Source organism: Dryobates pubescens, chromosome 30 (genome assembly GCF_014839835.1).
Source record: "Dryobates pubescens isolate bDryPub1 chromosome 30, bDryPub1.pri, whole genome shotgun sequence".
NCBI classification, from domain to species: Eukaryota; Metazoa; Chordata; class Aves; order Piciformes; family Picidae; genus Dryobates; species Dryobates pubescens.
The window spans coordinates 6,868,378-6,892,243 of NC_071641.1; the positions used below are offsets into that span (position 1 = coordinate 6,868,378).

A 23,866-nucleotide genomic window follows, 5' to 3' on the forward strand; every position below is an offset into this window, starting at 1 on the left:
GCCTGACTTGCTGGCTCCTGGGGTAGGTAATAAAACTGGTTAAAAATGTGATAAATGTCCTCGTTTCCTGGCCAGAGCCTGTGTCTAGAAATGACCTTCCAGGCTTCCTGGCAGCCACACAAGGATTTTCCCAAGGCATTCCCCCCTCCTGGAATTCCAGAAGAGGGGAAGTGGCATTGTCCTTCAGCCAGAGTCATCCCTGTGTCACCAAACCAAACCTGGCAGCAGGGTTGTTTGGTTCTCATTTCTGGGGTGGTCCCCAGCTGCTGGAGCAGCTCCAGAAGCAGCTCACTCAAGGCTGGGGTTGGGTTGGGGAAGATCCCCTCATGGAGATGTGGGAGGACTGGATACACCACTCCAGCAGAGCAGAGGTGGAGAACCTCCCTTGACCTGCTGGCTGCACTCCTCTTGGTGCACTCAGGAGACCTTTAGCCTTCCAGGCCAGAAGTGCACGTTGCTGGCTCGTGCTTAGGAACGGTGACCTTGTTGTCTGCCAGCACTCCCAGGTCCTTCTCTGTGGAGCTGCATCCCCTCACCTCTACTGCTGCAGGTGGTTTTCCCTCCCCAGGATGAGGACCCTTCCACCCACCCCTGTTGAACTGCAGGAGGTTTCTCAGCCAGGTCTCCAGCCTGGCCATGCCTGGATGAATGGCAGCAGAGCCTGAGAGGGGCTCAGCTACTCCTCCTGCTTTGGTACCAGCAGAAAACCGGCCGAGTAGGAGGCTCTGTCCTTTCCTCCAGGTCGGTGATGAGGATGTCAAAGATGACTGGATCCAGTCCTGATCCTTGGGGACCACCACTAGCCCCACAGATCACAACACCCTGAGCTCTGTCCTTGTGCCACTTCCCACCCCAGCCCACTTTTCCATTCTTCTGACCTTCCTAAGCTTCCCTAGGAGGCTGTTCTGGGAGGCAGTGTGCAAAGCCTGGCTGAAGTTGAGGCAGACACCACCCCCTCTCCCCTCCTCTATCCAACCACTCTCCCCGAGTGCAGTGCACCTGAATAACCCAGCATGAAGCTCAGGTTGGAGGAGGCCTGTCAGCCCCCTTTCCCCAGCTGACAGAGAAAGGGAAGGAGAAAGCTGAGACTCTACCAGGATCCCTTTTATTTAAATATATAAAACACAGAGCTTGGGCAAGGCCTTGCTGCTGCTCTGCCTTAAGTAAGGCCAGAGCTCGGGGCGGGGGCAAACCGGGAGCGAGCGGCTGCGGGGGCTCTGTACAAGGGCGAGGCCGAGGGGGTGCAACTTTGTCACTCTACAGACAAAAAGGCTGGGAAGCAACAGTCTGCAGGTGGCTAGAGGAGGAGGAACTCTTCTGAAGTCAACATCTTTGCAGCAGAAGCTGTGTGTGGGGCACCAAAGCCACATTTCAAGCTGGGTTTCACTAGTTCAGGCTCTGAACTAGGGCCACCCAAGCAAAGCTTCACTCAGATGGTTTCTCCCAGCTGTGTCCAACATGCCCATCTTCCAGGGAGGAGAAGGGGAGCTGAGCAAAGTCTACACAGGGAAGAGGTGCCTGGAGAGAGGCTGAAGCTCTTCTGGACTACCCTATATGATCTACACAAGCAAGAGATGCCTGGAGCGAGGCCGAAGCTCCTCTGGACTCCTCTCCATGACAGCTAAGGCCAGAGGTAGCTCTGGGTTAGTCCCTTGCGGTGGTGGTGGTGGCAGCAGCAGCAGTGAGGACTGCTCACAGCCATGGAGCACAGGAGCTCAGAGGAACAGGGCCTGGGTCACAAGTGCTAGGCTAGAGCTGGGGTGAAGCCTCTTGTCCCTCGAGTTCCCCGAGGTCTTTCACTACGAAGCGGCAGCAGGGATGTGGATGCACCAAAAGCAGCGTGATGAACCAGCTCAGAAGACTTCTATGATACATCAGCTCGACTGTCTCTGCCCTTCCCACAAAGCCAGAGCAGCTCAGAGCCTCCTACTGTCACCTCCTCAGCACTGCTGTGCTTTCAAACCCAACTCCAGGTGCCTTCAGAAGGAGCTGCTGGAGGCCGTGGTCGTGAGGCGTCTCCCAATGTAAACCCTGAGGATGAGGAACACAAGGTCAGGGAGGGCTCAACTCCAGACAAGCTGTGGCACATCAGGACTCAGGGAATGGTTTGGGGTTGGAAATGACCTTAAAAACCATCTAGTGCCACCCCCCTGCCGTGGGCACCTTCCACTAGACCAGCTTGCTCACAGTCCCATCCAACCTGGCCTTGAACGCTGCCAGTCTTGGTTGGAGCCTCCACAGCTCTGGGCAACCTGTTCCAGCATCTCACCACCCTCATGGGGCAGAGTTTCTTCCTCCTCATGTCTCATCTCAGCCCAGCTTTTTCCACTCTGAAGCCATCACCCCTCGTCCTGCCACTCCCTGCCTTTGTCCAAGGTCCCTCTCTAGCTCTCCTGTAGCCCCCTTCAGGTACTGGAAGCCTGCTCTAAGGTGTCCCTGAAGCAATCTCTGAGAGGGTGTCAGGATGACAGCGCCTCAGGGCTCCAAGCCAGCTGTTCTATTGCCTCTTCCCATAGCTTCTCTCATTTACCCAGTTGTTCAACACCTCTGCAATCCATGACCCTTTCCTTTAACCAGCACCTTCACCTACTTCTTGCTCTTTCTCTGGACACAATGTCCACCTTGGCACATTTGCACAGCTCCCTACACTGCATCTTCTTTTCACACATCTCCTTCAGCTTAAGGAAGTCATTCTTTCAAGGTATGGCTTTTGCTGATACCCTGCACTGCTGTGGAACTGGTGAAGTGTCTGGTCAGGAGCAGCTGAAGGACCTGGGGGTGTTTAGGCTGGAGGAAAGGAGGCTGATGGGAGATCTTCTGGCTCTCTACACCTCCCTGAAAGGAGGCTGGAGCCAGCTGGGGGGTGGTCTCTTCTCCCAAGGAACAAGAAACAGCACAAGAGGAAATGGCCTCAAGTTGCACCAGGGAAGGTTTAGGTTGGATATGAAAAGTCTTCCCTGCAAGGGTTGTGAAAGGCAGTCCCAGGCTGCCCCAGGAGGTGGTTGTCTCCCCAGCCCTGGAGGTGTTTAAAGGAGGCAGAGGTGGTGCTGGGGACCGTGATTTAGTGGCGACCTGGCAGTGCTGGACTAATGGTTGGACTCCATGATCTTAAAGATCTCTTGCAACCCAAAACAAGCCTGTGACTGACTGCTTTTGCATTCAGCACCAGCAGAGAAGTTCAAAGCCCCTCCTGTCTGTCTCTCTTCCCTGGAGAAAAGGCTGCTGCTCAAAGATGGGCTGAGAATCAGAATGAAGCTCCAGGGAACACAGGCAAAACTCTGCCTGTTTGGGGTGTTTGAAGGGAACTTACCCTAGGCCAATGGCAAGGATGTGAGAAAGCAGCAGGGATGGAAGAAAGACCTTGAGGAACTCAGCTGAGAATATGCCACCCTTCTTCATCACACTGGTGTTCCTCATGCTGAGGGTGGCTGTGCGCCGGGGGTGCTTGAAGAGGAACTCCCTGGGGGTGGGAAGGAGACACACTCAGTGTTACCTGAGATCCACTGGGGCTTGTGGAGGCCAAACCTCCAGCCAAGTCCACCCTGGGGCAGGGAGAGCACTCACTTGGGTGGGATGTTCTCTGGCCTGCTGGACCAGTCCCATATCCAGTCTGCATTTCTCCTCAGGAGCCTCTCCACTTCTTTCCTCCTTTCCAGAAAGTCTTCTTCAGACTGAAACAGAGCTGTGATCAACAGGCTGCAGAGCTGCAGCACTCACCACTGCAAGGCAGAGCTCCTCTTCTGCACCTCTGCCTGCCTCTGATGCTCACTTCTCCCATCCCTGCCCACCATCACCCCTACTAAAGCATCCAGGTCTCAGATGAAGCCAGGGGGAAGAGGGAGACCCAGCTCCAAGGCTGGATGTGAGTGGAAAGCTCCACATTCCACACCCTCTGTTTGTCCCACTAAAGACTGCCCTGGAAATGAAATCCCAGAACCTGGGATTCAAAGCCAGGTTGGATAAGGCCTTGATCAACCTGGTCTACTGGAGGGTGCCCCTGCCCATGGCAAGGGGGTTGGAACTAGATGATCTTGAAGGTCCCTTCCAACCCAAACCATTCTAGGAATGCTATAAACCTTGCATTCAATCCCAAGTAGAGGGCCTGGAAGTATCTCCAGCTCACCCATCAGACAGGCACTAGGCAGAAGACACTTTCTGCCTGCCTTCCAAATTGGATCAGGAGCTGGGGAGCTTTGACTAAGCCAAGGGAAACACATTGTAGTCTGTTAAAGCCTTCTGGGGCAGCTGTGGGAACATCCATGAAGTGAGCCCAGATCTGTCTGCACCCATGTGTGCAGAAAGCCCACCCCAAACCCCCACCCAGAGCGACAGTGGGGTAGTCTGCAAGTGAAACACAGCACAACTGCTGAGTCAGAACACAGCTTCTTGCTCAATATGTGTGCATGAAATGGAGCCAAGCTCTTGAGATAAAAATAGCATCTGACTGCAGAAGTCAAACAGGTCCAGAGGCACACAGACCCACGTGGGAGGGGAGATAAAGCTGTCCAGGCCACTCTCTGATGGGCTTCTAACTTTGGAGTGTTTCTTCTCCAAGTCTAAAGTAGCTTGCAGTATCTGAAGGGGCTGCTGGAAATACAGCACAGTTTCTTACCAGTAATACATTGAGAACCCCCAAAACCCAGAGGGCTCAGGCTAGAAGGGACCCTTGGAGATCATCCAGTCCAACCCCCCTGCTAAAGCAGGGGCACCCACAGCAGCTGGCCCAGGATCCCAAGAGTGAGGGGGGCTTGGAATCTCTCCAGGAGACTCCACAACCTCTCTGGGCAGCCTGCTCCAGGGCTCCAGCACCCTCACCCCAACTGAGTTTCTCCTCTTCTGGTGGAACCTCCTGGGTTGCAGTTTGTGCTCACTGTCCTGCTTGGGCACCACTCAGCAGAGCCTGGCCCCAACCTCTTGCCCCCCACAGGTCCTTTAGCTCTTGCTGAGCACTGATCAGATCCCCTCTCGGGCTGCTCTTCTCCAGGCTCAACAGCCCCAGGGCTCTCAGCCTTTGCTCCTCACAGAGATACTCCATGACCCTTAGCACTTCCCCAGCCTCCCCTGGACTCCCTCCAGCAGTTCCCTCTGTCTCTTGAACTGGGGAGCCCAGAACCAGAGCCAGTACTCTAGATGTGGCCTCAGTAGGGCAGAGCAGAGGGAGAGGAGAACCTCCCTTGACCTGCTGGCCATACTTTTCTTCATGCAGCCCAGAAGACCACATGCCTTCTTGGCCACAAGGGCACATTGCTGCCTCATGGGGAACTTGTTGATTCTGCACAGACCCTTCCAAGTTGTATCAGACCCCTCTATCTCCCCTCTTTCCCAGTGCTGTCTTCCAAGCACCAGGAGTGAGAAATTCTTTCTCCCAGAGCCAGAGGAGACTCACCTGGAAGCTGTTCTTCTCTCCACTGCTGTGGCTCTCTAGCTCCAGAGCTCTGTGGCTGTCCTGAGGTGTCTGGGAACGAGGAGGGCTGGATTCAAAGAGAAGCCCAAGTAAGAAAGAATCAGCTGAGTGGTTTAGGAGATGCTTTGGGCTCTGCACTGGAAGCTGGTCCAGGAGGCTCATCTGTGCTGTCCTCACAAGAGCTGCAGTCCCCTGCCCACCACTGAAGAGATGAAGCTCTCAGTGGTGACAGAACCCAGCCACCACACCAAATCCATCTTTGGTTTTCTAGCAACCTGCCAAGGATGCTGCTGCTCAAAGCTGCTCTCAGCTGTATGAGGCCTGTGCTACCTGGCTAACAAGGAGCAGCCAGCAATGAGCAGAAGTGGGGCTTCATTTGACTTCAAACCAACCAGGCAAGGAAGTTCTACTTCCTATTTTGTGTCCTGTAGCTCATTGTGTTTTCCAAAACAAACTTTGGGCTGCAGCCTTCAGAGCCCAGCAACCTCAAAGCAGTGAACTAAGAACACTGACAGCTGGTTTTGTGGGGCTCACCTAGAAACTCCTGCTGTGCTTTGCACTCCAGATGCAGAAGTCTTCAGCAGCTCCCCAAGAACTTGTTACAAACACCAGCTGCTTTTGGTCACCCTTCCCTGACCTTCCTGTTACAGGCAGCAGTGTTGGTGGCACACTTAAGGACACCACTGACACCCCCTGCACCAGGACTAACCCTTCCCAGAGACAGCTCAAACCCCAGGACAGCACCTTCCTGAGATGGGAGAACTCCTCCAGAGTCCTCTCTCCTCTAACTTCAGGATAAGCTCCCAGCCAAGCATTGCTCCAGCATTTAATGTCAGTGTGTTAAATGTGACACTTGGCTCTCTGCAGGTCTGTGCCCTGTCCTGGTCTCACCTGGAACAGATCTGATCAGTGGCTTTGCTTCTCATCTCTCTCCTGCAAGTAGCTGCACATGCAGATGGAGATGTACAGAGACCTGCAGAAGCTTTCCTGCAGATGTCCCTGCCCCTTGTGCTCCACACTGGTTGTGTGCACTGGTGACCTTCACTCTGCCACCCCACAGCATCTCCTTACCTGTCACAATGTGAACTCTCTCTTGAGCTGCTCCTCCCAGACTCGTGCTGAGCATCCAGCAGGATCTTCTCCATGTCACCATTGTGGATAGAAATGGAGGCTGGCACCTGCTCCTGGCCCGTGGGGGTGACACTGCTGCCACTGCCATTGCTGCTGAAGTGGAGTTCCACCCAGGAGCCTGCTCAGGGTCACCAAAACCAGGACCAGGGTCAGACAAGAGCATTTGTATCAGAGGCAGGTAAAGCATAAGCCTGCTGGCCCTCCCCAGTGAGACCCAGAATGGCAGGGGTTGGAAGGGACCTCTGCAGATCAGGGAGTTCAAGCCCCTGCCAAGGCAGGTTCACACAGAGAAGGTCACACAAGAACACATCCAGATGGTGTTTGAAGGCCTGCAGAGGAGCTCCACAACCTCTCTGGACAGCCTGCTCCAGGGGTCTGCCACCCTTCAATTAAAGAAGTTCCTCCTCATGTTCAGATGGAGCTTCCTATGTTCAGGTTTGTGCCTGTTGCTCCTTGTCCTGTCCCTGGGTACCACTGAAACAAGCCTGGTCCCATCTTCCTGACACCCACCCTCTCAGCATTGATGAGATCTCCCCTTCCAGACAAAAAAGCCCCAACTCTCCCAGCCTTTCTTCACCACAGAGATCTCCCAGTCTCCTCAGCACCTCTGCAGCTCTTTGTTGCACCCTCTCCACAAGTGCTGCCATTTGTGGAGGGAGTACAGCAAAAGGCTAGAAAGATGACACCCCACTGGCACCCCACCTCAGGAACATGGAAGGCCAGAGAGAAGGGATTTTGTTAGCCAGCTGGGAAGCCTCCCAGAGCTGAAGGAAAGCTGCTCTCCAGGCCTTGACATTTTTTCATGTCAGGGTCTATTTAATGGGTTTTATTCAAGACAGCTGGCAGCTAAACCACATCACCCCAAGGTCTCTCCCTGTTATGTATTTATTCACTTCCAGGAAATATTTGAGGCTGAGCAGGCCACCACCCTTGTTTTGTTCAGCCTTTTTCCAGCAAACATGTGTAGATGGCAGAGTGAAGCAACAAGGAGGGTATGTGGCAACCAGCAGGTCATGTGTTGGCTGCTTGTAGGACATTTAACACCCAGGGTCACATGCTACTTGCTGCTTTGTTGGGCTTGGAAGTGTGCTGAATAACAATTCTCTCCTGGGGCAGCAGTGAAACCACCTCAAGGGACCAATCCAGGCACAGAAGTCTGTTGTGTCCCTTATAAATCACCTCAAGGATCAGATAATGTTTGAGTTGTACCACTATCTGTGGAATTTACCCCTGCTTCTGTGAGAAACAAACAGCAGGAGTTGGTAGGTGGACTGTGCCCATCCCAGAATCGTTCAGAGGAACTCAAACAGTGAGTTCAGGGCGCCCCAGACTGGGCAGGGCACAGCAGGAAGGGTGCTCAAGGAAAGGGAGGGGCACAGACAGGGGTGCTTGGGCTGCTCCTACTCTGGAGGAAGAGAAGCTGGCAGAGAGCTGAGAACTAAAGCACTTTACCCAGAAGGGATTAGTGAAAGAGCAGCCTTGAAGGTGTGTGGAAGGGCAGAAGGGAAGGTGGGGCAGATACCTCAGATGAAGGGAGATATTCCACTGGGGAAGGGATGGAAGGGTCACAAGTGAGATGAAAACACCAGAAAGCCAGCCTGCTCCACCTCCAGTAATGACATGAATCTCTCCCACCTAAAAAGCCACAAACTCTCTTGGCTGGAAGCCTCCTGGGTTACCAAGGAACATTCTTCTGATGGCCTCTTACTCCACAACTTTGTTTGTGTTCTTCCTTCCCTCCATGTGACTCTTCCCCTCCCCATGACCCCACGTGTCTGGCTACGTGTTCATGGCCAAAACTTTCTCTGCTCTTCTCCTCAATGTTTCTCAAAGCCCAAACAATGATCACACCCCCCCAGAATTCCAACTGAGACAGTGCCCAGCTTAAGAGTTTAGTGTCTGCCTCCAGAACATCAGCCAGCTCCTGCTCTACCTGCCCTGGCTCCTTGCCATATCCCTAGAAAGGTTGGACCAGATGATCCTTTGGGTCCCTTCCAATCTGACATTCTGTGATCCCAGTCTCAGCTTCTGCTCCTCCACTTCCAGAAGAAGAACATCTCTGGGGGCTGCACAGTGACCTGCACACGTGGTCTGACACTCTTTGCTCCTGCTGCTTGAGGCTCACTCACATCCCAGCCCTCACCAGCACCACAAAAAGGAGTAACACAAGGAACAAGAGGGAGGAACTGGAGCCCAGGAGGTTCCACCTCAACATGAGGAGAAGCTTTGGTGTGACAGTGCTAGAGCCCTGAAGCAAGCTGCCCAGAGGGGTTGTGGAGTCTCTTTTTTTCTGGAGACCCATCTGGAAGCCCTTCCTGTGGGACCTGTCCTAGGTGACCCTGCTTTGGCAGGGCAGTTGAATTCGACCTCCAGAGGTCCCTTCCAGCCCCTAACACTCTATGACTCCATGAACTGCTTCCTAAAGCAGTCCAACTCTGGGTCCAGGACACCACAGAGAAGATAAGGATTCTACCACAGGAATCACACACTACAGCTGCTTCACACAGCTCCCTTTTCCTTTTGGATGCTCTTGAGAGTAAGGCTGTGGCACTCCCCCTGGAATGTGCTGCTGTACTACCACTTAAAAGGAAGCTGTTGTTTTGATGAAGTTGGAAGTATAACCAGGTAAGGGCAGGTGTGATGTGGCAGGGCAACCCAAGCAGACCACAACCTGGGGAAGGATTCTGAAGGCACTGAGCTTCTATCACATTCCAACCCAGGGTTCACGCTGTGGGAGGGCAGTTTAGCATTTAAAAGTGCTCAGTCAGCTCAGGAAATCTGCATTTCTCCACGTCTTTATAGCAAAACTCCAGGGAAAGGCAAGAACGTCCCCTCCAAGCACTAAAATCACTGTGTCCAGTTACACACAGGCACTCCCCTTGCCAGATAAATTTGCTCTGACTGTTCACAGACATGCAACTGACCCTGAGGTCCTCTCAAAGGCACATCCTAAAGCGCCCACAGACGGTTCCTTCTGGCCAGGAAGGGTTCCCCACAGCACAGGGATCTCAGGAGGCTCTCTGGTAACCCAGCCAGACTCGCCACTTCGCTGCACAACCCAGGCACCACGGCTTATTAAATCTAACCGGGTTTTCCACCCCAGTCATCGTTTCTCTGCGTTATTAGGAGGTTTAATGAGCAACTACCTCCAGGTTGCCGCACGGTCGCGGACCATCGGCCGGGAGAGCCCCCGCAGGCGGAGCGGGTACTGATGGCGGTACGGAGGGAAGAGGCACGCCGAGGACAGACCCCAGAGCCCGTCCCCGCCGCTGGACACCCCGCCCAGGGAGCGATTCCCTCGGGGCAGCTCGCACGCACGGCGGTTAACGGCTGCGAGACGCTTCGCCCTCCGCAAAACGCCCGGGAGGAGGCCGAGACCGGGCAGCGAGACGAAACCGCCCCACAGCCCCGGCAGCGGCGACACAGACACCGCCAGGCCCCCTGACAGGCCCGAGGCCCGCCCGCCGCAGCGCCGCCCAAGGCCGCACAGGCCAACGGGCACCGGGGCAGGGAGGGAAGGAGGCACCACGGCCACAGGCAGGCCTCTTACCCTGCAAATTCTCCTCCTGCGGGCTGCTCCGCGACATGGCGCCTTCTCCGCTGCTCTGCCGCCCGACGGAGCCACAGGCAAACCCCGGTGTGCTGCGGCCGCGCGTACACACACACGCACCGACTGACGACCGCCCGTCCGCCCTCGGCTAGACGCGCACTGACAGGGCACTGACAGGGCACTGACAGGGCACTGACAGGGCACCGACCGCCCTCCAACCGCCGCTGGACGCGCACTGACTGACCACCCGCCCCCGCCGCTGCGGGCCCTGCCGCCGCGACGTCAGACGCCGGCCCGCTCCCATTGGTCGCTGCTAGGGGGCGTGACGTCGCGACGTCAAACACCGCCCATCTTCCATTGGCCGCCGCGGCGGGGCGTGCCGCCGTGACGTCCAAAGACGTTCCACTCCCATTGGCTGCCGCCGCGGGGCGGGAGACGGATGGCTCCCTGAGGGCGCCTCAGGTGTTTTCCGGTGGCTGTAGGTACTTCAGTCTTGCGGTCCTCGGAGTCCCTTGCATCACCATCATGGTCCTTCCAGGTCCCAGATGGTCTTTCCGCGTCTCTTACACCACCATCGTGGTTTCTCCAAGTCCCTGATGACCCCCCACGGTTCCTCAGCGTGCCTCATACTGCCTCCCTCCAGGCCCCTCAGGATTTTTCAGTATGGGCAGCGTGGTCAGGCACTGAAACTGGCTGTCCGAGGAGGTGGTGGAGTCTCCATCCCTGGAGGTGTTCAAGAAACCTGTGGACGTGGCACCTGGGGAACGCGGTTTAAGGTGTCCCTGGCCGTGGCAGGGGGGTTGGAAATGGATGCTCTCTAGGGTCCCTTCCAACCCTAACCATTCCATGATTCCGCGGTTCAGGAGACTGGAGGCAGCCTTGGGCTTGGCGCCCATCCTACAGCTCTCTGCTGCTCTCTGCTGTGCAACAGCCCTCCCTTCACACCGCGCTCTGGAGAGGAAGTGCAGGCAGCCCGGGACACGGAACGGAAGGGCAAGTTCAACATTCCAGGGATGTTCTGGTCCTCTCCATGTGAACGCCACCCTTGCAGGGGATGCAACAGTGTTGAAGGAACAGAAAGCTCAGCACCACACGATCAGGAAGGACAGGCACTTGCTGGAGAGAGCGCAGCAAAGGGCCACAAAGGTGCTGAGGGGACTGAAACATCTCAGTGATGAGGAAAGGCTGAGAGAGTTGGGGCTGGAAAAGAGCAGCCTGAGGGGGGGATCTCATCAATGCTAATCAATACTCCAAGGGTGGGAGTCAGGAGGATGGGACCAGGCTTTTTTTCAGCGATGCCCAGTGAGGGGCACAAGGAGCAGTGGGCACAAACTTAACCGTAAGAAGTTCCATCTGAAGAGGAGGAGACACTTGTTTGTTGTGAGGTTGCTGGAGCCCTGGCACAGGCTGCCCAGAGAGATCGTGGAGTTTCCATCTCTGGAGACATTCCAACCCCAGGTGGCCACTGTGATCCTGGGCAAGCTGCTGAGGGTGCCCCTGCTTCAGCAGGGGGGTTGGACCGGATGATCCCTAGAGGTGCCTTCCAAGTCCCACCGTGCTGGGACTCTGTGGCACGATTGCAGGCTGCCTGGCTCCCTGTGCGAGATCCCAGCCGCCTTATCGGCTTGACGGCGTGGCGTGAACGCACCGCAACAGCGCCACGGAGAGGCCGCTGTGCGCATGGCACACTGCGCAGCTCTGGAGGCATACCGTTCATCCCCCGGCTCCCACCGATCAGGTATTGATCCCCTCCCTTCAGTCACAGACAGGGACCTGCCTCCTTAGGGACTAGAGAAGGTGATGCTCGAGGTGGAGGTGAAGTCTAACTTGCAGTCAGCTTCAGCTTTGCAGTCAGTGTTGAGCACATGCTATTGTAGTGGTGTGGTGCTCTCCTGGGACAAGGCTCTGCTGGCCACCAGAGGAGTGCCAGGGGCTCTCCGTGAAGGCTTCTGCCTTCCTGAATGGGAAAGAGAGGGGAGAACGGGGAGAGAATGGTGGGCTGGGAAAGAAACCCAGCCAGCTGGTGTGTAGAGAAGAACAATCCCATGAAATAGAGACACAGAGACACAAACCAGTATGGAACTCAAGCCCTGGTGGCAATGACTGCTCCATTGGCACCACTGATGCTGGGGGCAGGCACTGGGCAAGTCCCAGACTGGACTCAGCATCAGATGGGAACTAGATTCAGGAGCCAGATTCTGGAACTGGATTAAGGAACACAGGGATGGGGATGGAAGGCAGAAGGGACAGAGTCCTCCTGGGATGCTATCCAGTGGAGAAGCAGCTTGGCCCTGCTGATCCCTCAGCTTTCTCCTGCAGATGCCATCCATGGGCTGCAATCCCTTGATGGGCAGTTAAGGGTCCCCCATCCTGGGGGCTCCTCCCTGCAGCTGCAGCCCAAGGTGTGGCACAGCCTGTGGCAGTGTCCTTGATGTGGCCAGGAGCAAGTCTCAGGCAGAGCTGTTGTGCAGCTCAGCCCTTGGCAGAACTCTCCCCATCAGCTTCTCCCTGCTAGAAGCAGCCCCTGGCTGTGCAGCCCTGCCCTGAGCTTCAACAAGTGCCTCCCTTAGAAGAGCCTGAGCTGGGAAGTCCCAGCCCTGAGCAGAGGCAGCTCTGCTCCAGCTCTCCCTAGGACAGCCACCTTGCAACTGTTGTGAGGAACAATTGTAGGTGTTACACAAACCCTGCTTGTAATCCCAAACTGGCTGTGGAGGTAGTTTAGAAATGGATGATACTTATTGCAGCTTCTTTGGTTTCTTCTTGGCATATATCACTGATCTGTACTGACTTGACAATGGACACATGGGTGCAACAAGAGCACTGTCTCAGGGCTGATCTAGGACAAATCACAGAATCATAGAACTGGTTGGGTTGGAAAAGCCCTCTAAGATCATCGAGCCCAACCACTGACCCAACACCACCATGGCTGTCAAACCATGTCCCCATGTTTTCTTGAACACCTCCAGGGATGGTGACTCCACCACCTCCCTGGGCAGCCTGTTCCAGTGCCTGACCACTCTTGCAGCAAAGAAATTTTTCCTCATCTCCAACCTAAACATCCCCAGGTGTGATGGGTTAACACCCATCCTGGAAGCAGGGGGTGGGGAGGGCTTGTGAGAGCATTGCCCTCCCTGCAGGGGGATTTCCCCCTGGGAAACTAAATTAGTCTGTTCCACTCCCCCTCCCTGCCCAGCAAGGCTGGAACAAGGAGGATACTGCAGCCATTAGGTCTCTTGGGCCCTGCCTTTGCTTGGATGAGGAATGCTGGTGGCTCCCTGCTTCTCTGCCACGTGGTCAGGCCTGATCCTTTTCCCTGCTTGCCTCCACAGCTCTTCAAAGAGACTGGGTTTGTATGCTTCTTTTTTTCTCCTATCCATCCTTGCTCCTTACCCTGTGTGAACCCTACCTGTCATTGTTACATATATATATATGTAACAATGTTTATCTTTAAAGAAAATTCTTTACCTCTCTACTTCCAAGCTGACTCCAAATTATTTCTTGGTGGCTTTGCTCCTTCCCTTTCTTTTTTCCTCTCTATTGGGAAAGAGGAGGGGGGAGCAGGGGAGGGATTCTCAGCCTTGCCCCCACCTGAGCTCTTAAGTCCCAGTTAAGGCTCAAACCACCACACCTGGTGCAATTTCAGGCCATTTCCTCTTGGCCAACAAGCAGGTTGATGTCACAGGCTCAAGACACGATGAAGCTCATGGCTTTCATGACAAGCCTCCTAGTCCTCCTCAGCTGCATGCTGCTGCCAGGTTTGCTCATGTCCACAAAGCACAGAAACTTGATGATCTTTAAGGTCCCTTCCACCCCAAACCTGTGATTGTGACTCTGTCCTTAAAAGCAGCTGAAAGCTGAGAACTCCTTGTTCTCCTGGGGGTTTTTGATCACCTGATGGCTTAGTTATTAACCACCTGGCTGCCTCTGGAGATCACCCCAGGATGTATATGTTTATGCTGTGTCTTTCCTGGAATGTTGTTCATCATTAACCACCAAGCTGAGCTCATTTCTGAGCTGCTCATGCTTATCCAGGCTGTTGACGTGAGGAGCTGTGATAGATCCATGCTCTGCTGCTTTCAGTTCTTTGTAGCTGAGATTTACACACCAAGATAATGCTCACACTGGATTGAATCACTTCATGGACAGCCTAGGCTGCTGCTGTGGCCAACAGGGCAGGGATTGCCCTCCTCAACTGGGCACTGCTGGGGCTGTGCCTCAAATACTTGGTTCAGCTTTGGGTCCCTCTCTCCAGGAAGGACTTTGAGGTGCTGTGGTGTGTCCAGAGAAGGGCAATGAAGCTGGTGAAGGGTCTGGAGGTGAAGTCTTATGAGGAGCAGCTGAGGGAACTGGGGGTGTTCAGCCTGGAGGAAAGGAGGCTGAGGGGAGACCTTTGAAAGGAGGTTGGATCCAGGTGGGTGGCAGTCTAGTAGCAAGTGATAGGACAAGAAGAAATGGCTTCAGGTTGCCCCAGGAGAGGTTTAGGTTGTATGTGTAGAACAGTTTCTTCCCCAGAAGGGTTGGCAAGCCCTGGAGCAGAGCAGCAGTGAAGTTGCCATCCCTGGAGGTGCTCTGAGATGTGGTGCTGGGGGACATGTTTCAGCGGTGACCTGGCAGTGCTGGGTTAATGGTAGGACTCGATGTGTTAAAGGGGAGCACAAACATTTTCTCCAGCTCTTGTTTACTTTCTGACTTAGGTTGTTGAAGTTCATGAGTATTTTTGTGGGGGACACTGGTGGATCCAGCTCAGTCAGATGGAAGTTGCCAGAAGAATGTTTTTGACCCCAGCACTTGGCAGCTGAAAACAAAACTCAATGCTCTGAGTGATGTCAGCGACCGATGGCCTCTTGCTTTCCAACACTGCTCCCCCTGTTCCTTGTTTTACTGACAAACTGCCACAAAATGGTGCAATTCAGCTCTAAGAATAGAAACAGCTGTGTTCATCCAGGGCTTCCAAAGCTGCTGTTTGCACAGCTCTGGGCAGAGCCACAGCCTGTCCTTGCATCGGGAGGGAGATGGCTCCTGCGTAGAGCTGGGCAGCTGCATGGGATGTGTCTCATTTGGTGGTCTGCTCATGCTGGGGAGGGCTGAGCCATGGTGAGGTGGCCTCACTTCAACAAAGGTTTGTCTGATCAAGGAGCAAGGGATAGTGCTGAGCTCTTGTCCAAGCTGAAGATGAATGTTGCTGGAGTTGGTAGAGCACCTATGTCTGTGTCCAGTGACAGCAAGTGTAGAGTCCTGCCCCAGGGAGGGAATAACCCTTTGCACAAGTACAGGTGAGGGGATGACCTGATGGAAAGCAGCTCTGTGGAGAAGGACTTAGGAGTGCTGCTGGACAAGTGGCCCATGAGCCAGCAGTGTGCCCTTGTGGCTGAGAAAGCCCATGGTTTCCTGGGGTGCATGAAGAAGACTGTGGCCAGCAAGTTAAAGGAGGTTCTCCTTCCCCTCTACTCTGCCTCAGTAAGGCCACAGCTGGAGTACTGAGCCCACTTCTGGGCTCCCCAGTTCAAGAGCGATGGGGAACTACTGCAGAGAGTCCAGGGGAGGCTCCAAAGATACTGAGGGGCCTGGGAGCATCTCTGTGAGGAGGAAAGGCTGAGAGACCTTTGTCTGTTGAGCCTGGAGAAGAGCAGCCTGAGAGAGGATTTTCTAAGGACATGTGGGGGGCAGGAGGATGGGCCCAGAGTAGTTAATGGGCACAAACTGGAACCCAGGAGGTTCCACCTGAAGATAAGGAGAAACTTGTTTGGTGTGAGGGTGCTGGAGCCCTGGAACAGGCTGCCCAGAGAGGCTGGGGAGTCTCCTTCTCTGGAGAGACTCCAAGCCTACCTGGCCATTGTGATCCTGGGCAAGCTGCTGTGGGTTTCCCTGCTTTAGCAGGGGGGTTGGACTGGCTGGTCTTCAGAAGTCCATTCCAAGCCCCACCGTGCTGGGATGGTGTGAAAGGAGGTGTGTGAGCAATCTGGCTGTGTCACACAGTGCAGCACCGTGTGGGTGGGCAGAAAAAGCGAAGATCTGGGGCCTGTGACTTTAGTAGCCAAACCCAAGAGATTCTGTTCTTGTAGCTTTCTGGCACTAGAAATCTGGTTCTGTCTTTGTCCTGGGTTTTGCTACAAAGTAAATTTGTTCTCATGGTTCCCTCAAAGTGCCCCTAGGTGTACTTTTGTCACCTGGGCCGTTGTGACAGGATAGTTGAGTGTGGAGCAGGGGCATGAGCAGCACAGCAGTGGTTAACCATAGAACCAGGAAGGAGTTTCTAGGAAGCTGGATGGAATTCTTGGCTTTGCCCCCAGCAGCTGCACAGAGCTGGGGGCTTTGGACACAAGGAAGAGCAGGATTTGAAATGGAAAGTTCCAGGTCTGTAGGTGTTGTTTAAAGGGAACAGAAAACCAAACCACTCTCTCCTTCCCCAAAACTGGGAAGGTGCTTCAGGGAAGGTTTCTGCTCTCCAGCCCTGTGCTCAGATTGCTCACTGACATTCCCTGGGAATAGTTCCTAGTCTTTGCTGTCAGGAAGAGATTCCAGACAAATAAATCAGCCCCAGATCCATTTTATTTCCAGATTGTTTTGCAGTGTGAGGCTGTTGAGTACCTTGCAACTAAATGCATTCATTTGAGCTGTATTTGGAATTCATTTCTGGTGCCAGGGGCAGTGCTGGGGGGGTGGGGGTGGGGGGAATGGATAGTAGAAATGAGCCATTTCTCAGCTATGAGAAGTAGTGGGTGACAGCAAGCCAGGGGTTAAAGACATCCTTTCATATCTGCAGTGCTTCATTTCTCAAGTCCTACTTTATCATGGAATCATTAAGGTTGGAACAGGCCTTGAAGATGATTGAGTCCAACCATTAACCCAGCGCTACCAGGTCACCACATTTACTGTCCCTCAGCACCACATCTCCACACCTTTGAAACCCCTCCAGGGATAGCCCCCCCCCCCCCCCCCCCCCCCCCCGCCCTGGGCATCCTGTTCCTTGCAGGAGTCTGTAAAGACCCCTGCCTGCTCCCCACCATCTCCATGCCGTTTCAGGGCACGGGGGTATTCAGCAGGGACAGTCCTGGAGGAGACCAGCTCTGATGCCTGGCCCTGCCCTCACATGGAAGGATTCCCATGTAACTTGGCTCCATCTCCTTTGCCAGGAGCAAGTGCAAAGGCTGATGGCTATTTTTAGATCTGAGTATCTCTCAGATCTCTGCTTTTTCCAGCAGTTTAGCTGCTGCTGCAGGAGGAGCTCAGCAGCTCCTGCCTGGGCTGGATGCAAATCCTTGGCTTCATAATTCAGCCGAAGATGCCAGCCCTTCTAGCAGCATCCAGGTACGAGGGGAGCTGCCTGCCCTGGAGCTGAGCTGGTTTTGGAGCAGAAAGCTTGACTGGGATTGCTGAAAGGGAGGGCTTTTGGTTGTGAGGAGCTGGTGGTGACGTGCCTGCGCTCAGCTGCAAGCTGCAGTGACACTGCAATGGCTGAGGGGCGGCTGCTGGGGCTTGGCTGTGAGCTCATCCTCCCCGGAGGGAGCAGGATGGACAGAGCAGCCCCCGGCATCTGCAGCCAACCTGGGCAACGCAGCTCCAGCCTTTCCTCCCTCCCTTAGGCTGCTCTGAGTCTCCTCTCCCTGGGGGCTGTGCATGGTGAGCAGATTTTACTCTGTGGTTGATTGTTTTTGATGTGGGTTTTTTTTTCCCTCCTCCCTCTCTAAACGCTTCCCCGGGCTGACGAATCGCTCCTCGTCCGCTACTCCGAGGACAGATGGCAGATCTGATCTGGTGCAGCAGCAGGGATGGATTCTGTTCCTTTTTGTCTACATTTTTGAGCCTTTTGCAGCGTGAGTGGTGAAAACCCTTTCAGATCTGTCTGCCGGGAAGAGCCTACAGGTTCTGCAATGAAGTGCAGCGTGTGGAAGGAGCGGTGCTGCCCTGGGGCGCCTCGCGATGGAGCCTGGCTATGAGGTCAGTCCCTCTGTGTGCTTATCAGACCTCAGTGTGTCCCTTGTCCTGTATTTATCTCAGCTGCACCTGAGCCATCTGCCTAAAGGCTGTGCAGAACCCATTGCCAGCTGTCCTGCTTTTCCCTCTCTTCGGGGCTTTTCCCCACCTTGAGGCTCAGTTTCTCTTTGGTGTGGTTAACAAGCATTGCGTCGTTGCCTTGGGAGGCCAGCGAACCTGTCCTGATCTGCCTCTGCCTTCCATTGGCTCCCTGGGCTGCCCCTTCCTGCTCTGTTTATTCAGAGAATGGTTTGGGTTGGAAGGGACCTTAAGGATCATCTAGTTCCAAACCCCTGCCATGGGCTGGGACGCCTCCCACTGGACCAGGTTGCTCAAGGCCCTGTCTACCCTGGTCTTGAACGGCTCCAGGGAGGGGACACACTACCTCCATGGGCATCTCCAGGATCTTCACAGAATCTCCTTCATGGGACTGAGTTGAAATGTCAGGGCCTGTGGTTGCTGGTGAATCCTTTTTTGCAGCTGTAAGTGGTGTTTTGGTGTAATATGAGTTATGATAGGATGAGAGGTGATAGCTTTGAGCTGAAAGAGGGCAGGTTTAGACTGGAGATAAGGAAGACATTCTTTACAGTGAGGGTGGGGAGACACTGGAACAAGTTGCCCAGGGAAGTTGTGGGTGCATTCTCCCTGGAGATGTTTAAGGCCAGGCTGCATGAGGCCTTGAGCAACCTGGCCTACTGGAAGGTGTCCCTGCCCACAGCAGGGGTTTGGAGCTAGATGATCCCTTCCAACCCAAACCATTCTGTGAATCTATGAATTACACCTGGCTTCTGTTCTCCCTGAGGAAATTATTTGTGCAGTTCCTGTCTTCTGAACTCTGTATCCTGAAGTATTCCTTTTCTGTGCTGTTTAACCTGTTAGATTAAAAAAGTTCCCATTTTTTCCCAGCTGCTTGCTGCCATGGTGGTTTGAAATGTTGTTTACCTCCTCAAGATAGGGTCTGCCTTCAGGCTTATCTGGCTGTGCCTCTGCTGACACTGTTTAAAATGCAGAGAGATGTTAGAAAACAAATGCTTTGGGTCAGATGGATTCCTCTCGCTTTCCTGCATTGGGATCAGGCTGAATTTTGTCTGTTAGTTCTCACATTTGGGTCAGATTGATTTGGTTTTGGTCTGTTTTTCCTGTCAGGTACCTCCAGAGGAATGTGTATGGTATAAAATCATTCCCTGGCAGGAGAATGCTCTGCTGTCAGTCTAAGCTGAGTGCTGACATACAACATCCTTAACCCACCACCTATCCTACACCTTTGCTCTTCTCTGTATGTAGTGATAGGATGAGGGCCAATGTCTTTGAGCTGGAAGAGGGAAGGTTTAGACTGGGGATCAGGAAGAAAATCTTTACAGTGAGAGTGGTAAGACACTGGAACAGGTTGCCCAGGGAGGTTGTGGCTGTCCCCTCCCTGGAGGTGTCTAAAGCCACATTGCATGACGCCTTGAGCAACCTGGGCTAGTGGAAGGTGTCCCTGCCCATGGCAGGGGGGTTTGAACTAGATGTTCTTTCAGGTCCCTTCCAATCCAAACTGTTCTATGATTCTGTGTTTAAATGCATGGTAGGGGTATAAAGTGTGCTCAGAACTGGGAAGTTTGGTGTTGGGGCTGTCTTAATCATGGAATGGGTTGGGTTGGAGGGGACCTCCAAAGGTCATCTAGTCCAAACCCCCTGCACACAGCAGGGACATCCTCCACCAGATCAGGTTGCTCAGAGCCTTGTCAAGCCTGACCTTGAATGTCTCCAGGGGGCCTCAACTACATCCCTGGGCAACCTGTTCCACTGTTCCCCCTCCCTCATGGTGCAGAACTCATTCCTAACATCCAATCTAAATCTGCTCTTCTCTAATTTCAAACCATTTCCCCTTGTCCTATCACTGCAGGCCTTTGTAAACAGTCCCTCTGCAGCCTTCTTGTACCCCTTCAGGTACTGGAAGGCTGCTCTTAGGTCTCCCTGGAGCCTTCTTCTCTCCAGGCTGAACAACCCCAGCTCCCTCAGCCCGTCCTTGTAGCAGAGTTGTTTCAACCTGATCATTTTTGTGGCCCTCCTCTGGACCTGCTCCATCAGGTCTGTGTCCTTCCTGTGTTGAGGGCTCTAGAGCTGAATGCTGTATTCCAGGTGAGGCCTCACCAGAGCAAGCAGAGTGGCAGAATGACTTTGGCAGTGGCCTTTCTATTTTGTGTTGACTCTTTTGTCACCTTTGACTAGTAGCTGCTTGTTCTCCACCTGGAAATACCCACCTGGTAGAAAGTTAAGGTTTTGCAGGGAATTGAAAGTCAGATGACACTGGTGTGACAACAGAAGGATGCCTTGACTAGAGGAAGCTGCATTTGTCACTAGGGCCCTGACAGAAAAAATAGCTCCTCACTTTAAGATGACTTCAGAACATGCTCAAGGCCTGTTGGTTGTCTCAAAAATCACTAGTCTGGGATATATTTGTGGAGCTGTGTGCCTAGAGATCTCTCCTTTATTCCATGCTCTGCAAATGGCAGTTGTCAACACCTCCTACTTGGTGAGGTTTCAGAAAGTTTCCCAGTGCACTCTCAACTTGTGTGAAGAATAAAACTTGGCTTTGCTGTTTTGTGTGTGTCAAAATGCCTCTCTGGATTGTGGCTCTTTGTTGCAGATGGCTCAAACTGGGAGTGGAGTCAGGAGATGAATGTAGCAAGGGATCAGTGCTGGGCCCTATCCTGTTCAATATCTTGATTGATGATCTGGATGAGGGCATTGAGTCAGTCATATACATAGAATACATAGAATACATAGAATAAACCAGGTTGGAAGAGACCTTCAAGATCATCGCGTCCAACCCATCAACCAATCCAACTCCACCCAAGCAGCTAACCCACGGCACCAAGCACCCCGTCAAGTCTTCTCCTAAAAACCTCCAGCGATGGCGACTCCACCACCTCCCCAGGCAGCCCATTCCAATGTGCAATCACTCTTTCTGTATAGAACTTTTTTCTAACATCCAGCCTGAATCTCCCCTGGCGCAGCCTGAGACTGTGTCCTCTTGTTCTGGTACTGCTTGCCTGGGAGAAGAGACCAACATCCGTCTGTCTACAACCTCCCTTCAGGTAGTTGTAGAGAGTAATAAGGTCACCCCTGAGTCTCCTCTTCTCCAGGCTAAGCAACCCCAGCTCCCTCAGCCTCTCCTCGTAGGGCTTATGTTCCAAACCCCTCACCAACTTTGTTGCTCTTCTCTGGACTCGTTCCAGCAAGTCAACATCCTTCCTAAACTGAGGGGCCCAGAACTGGACACAGTACTCGAGGTGCGGCCTAACCAGTGCAGTGTACAGGGGCAGAATGACCTCCCTGCTCCTGCTGGCCACACTGTTCCTGATGCAGGCCAGGATGCCATTGGCCCTCTTAGCTGCCTGGGCACACTGCAGGCTCATGTTCAGTCTACCATCGACCAGCACCCCCAGGTCCCTCTCAGCCTGACTGCTCTCCAGCCACTCTGACCCCAGCCTGTAGCTCTGCATGGGGTTGCTGTGGCCAATGTGCAGAACCTGGCACTTGGATGTATTAAATCTCATGCCGTTGGACTCTGCCCATCTGTCCAGCCTGTCGAGGTCCCTCTGCAGAGCCTCTCTACCCTCCAGCAGATCAACTCCTGCGCCCAGCTTGGTGTCGTCAGCAAATTTACTGATGATGGACTCAATGCCCTCGTCCAGATCATCAATAAAGATGTTAAAGAGCAAGGGGCCCAGTACTGATCCCTGGGGCACACCACTGGTGACTGGCTGCCAGCTGGATGTGGCACCATTCACTACCACTCTCTGGGCTCGGCCCTCCAGCCAGTTCCTAACCCATCTCAGTGTGCTCCCATCCAAGCCATGGGCTGACAGCTTGGCCAGGAGCTTGCTATGGGGAACGGTGTCAAAGGCCTTGCTGAGGTCCAGGTAGACTACATCCACAGGCCTCCCCACATCCACCAGGCGGGTCACCTGATCATAGAAGGAGATCAGGTTGGTCAGGTCTGTGGTGACAGGTTGGACTTGATGATCTTTGAGGTCTCTTCCAACCTTGATGATTCCATGATTCTAAGTGAAGGCTTTTGATGATCTACTTTAGCATTAGGGGTTCTCTTTCCTGGATAACAAGCAACGGGATGAGAGGAAATGGTCTGAAGTTGTCCCAGGGGAGGTTTAGGTTGGACATGAGGAACAATTTCTTCCCCAGAAGGGTTGTCAAGGCCTGGCCCAAGCTGCGCCAGGCAGTGGTGGAGTCCCCATCCCTAGAGGCATTCCAAAGCCATGGAGATGTGGTGCTGAGGGACATGGTTTGGTGGTGACCTGGCAGTGCTGAGTTAATGGTTGGACTCAATCATCTTGGGGGTTCTTTTCCAACCTTTATGATTCTATGATTCTCCTTTACAACATCTCAGTTTATCAGCTTCTGTGGTGCAGCTCTTCCTGTATAATCAACAGCAGAGGCACAGCTTAAAAGGGTACACAAAAGAAGGTTCTAAAAATGCTACAGAAATCACTTGGGTGGGATGTAGGATGTGAACATGGAGCTGAGCTCTTCCATCCAGGACCTGTGGATGTGAGACTGTAACAGGACTGAGTAAGTTTAAGACAGAGAAGAGCGTTTCAGGACATGGTTTAATGGCCATGGTGGTCTTAGGCTGAGGGTTGGACTTGATGATCTTAAGGGTCTCTTCCAACTGAAATAATTTTGTGATTTGCCACAACCTACATTAGTACAGTAAAGAACTGGTTCCTAACATCCAATCTGAATCTCCTCTGATTTCTAACCATTTGTCAACAGTGCCTCTGCAGCCTTCTTTTAGGCCCCCTTCAGGTACTGGAAGGCTGCTGTTAGGTTTCCCTGGCATTCTGGGATCCTGTGCAACTCAATCAGAAGCTGTTTCCCAACCAGTAAGTGGTGCTCACTCTGCAAGGTAACACAAGATCTTGAAGATCCATCAAAATGTTGCCTTCTTAGAGATGCAGGGAAGAAGCCTCATCCCTGGAGGTGTTTGCAGCCAGGCTGGAGGTGGCTGTGAGCAACCTGCTGCAGTGTGAGGTGTCCCTGCCCATGGCAGGGGGCTTGGAACTGGATGATCCTCGAGGTCCCTTCCAACCCTGACAATTCCATGATCCAAGTGCAGAAATTCCAGTTCCACATCTTGCTGCCACCCGTTCATGAGGACAAAGCCATCACTGCCCAAGGCTCTGAGCTTCACTGGTTTGTAGCAGCAGGGAAATCTCATTATGTTTTCCTCCCCCTTAGGCCACGCTCAGGCTTAGCAGGAGTGGAAAACCTGGTTGTGTGCTGGCGGGTGGCCCTCGTTACGCTGCCAATTAGCCTAGCAGGCTGAGGAGCAATGACCTGCTTTGGGCAGAGCTGTCTGGGGGAGCTTGGCCGGGCAGCTCCTCCTGGCCACGGGCAGCTCCCCCGGGGCGCAGTGAGCTCCTCCTCGGAGCAGGGAGCTCCCCCTGGGTGCGGGCAGCTCCCCCGGGGCGCAGGGACCTCCTCCTCGGAGCAAGGAGCTCCCCCTGGGTGCGGGCAGTTCCCCCGGGGCGCAGGGACCTCCTCCTCGGAGCAAGGAGCTCCCCCTGGGTGCGGGCAGCTCCCCCGGGGCGCAGGGACCTCCTCCTCGGAGCAAGGAGCTCCCCCTGGGTGCGGGCAGCTCCCCCTGGGCGCAGGGACCTCCTCCTCGGAGCAAGGAGCTCCCCCTGGGTGCGGGCAGCTCCCCCTGGGCGCAGGGACCTCCTCCTCGGAGCAAGGAGCTCCCCCTGGGCACAGGGACCTCCTCCTCGGAGCAAGGAGCTCCCCCTGGGCGCAGGGAC

The 23,866-nt window shown here is 54.0% G+C and overlaps 1 protein-coding gene across 1 annotated transcript; it reads right to left on the reverse strand.

Annotated features, from left to right (window-relative positions):
- Positions 1-1,082: 1,082 nt before the first annotated feature.
- Positions 1,083-10,219, reverse strand: BNIP3 (BCL2 interacting protein 3). The gene is made up of 6 exons (XM_054174744.1): positions 10,086-10,219; positions 6,476-6,653; positions 5,387-5,471; positions 3,565-3,671; positions 3,311-3,460; positions 1,083-2,031 (listed from the first exon to the last, which is right to left on the reverse strand). The coding sequence occupies exons 1-6, from the start codon at positions 10,120-10,122 to the stop codon at positions 1,980-1,982; spliced, it is 609 nt and encodes a 202-aa protein (XP_054030719.1). The 5' UTR covers positions 10,123-10,219; the 3' UTR covers positions 1,083-1,979.
- Positions 10,220-23,866: the final 13,647 nt, after the last annotated feature.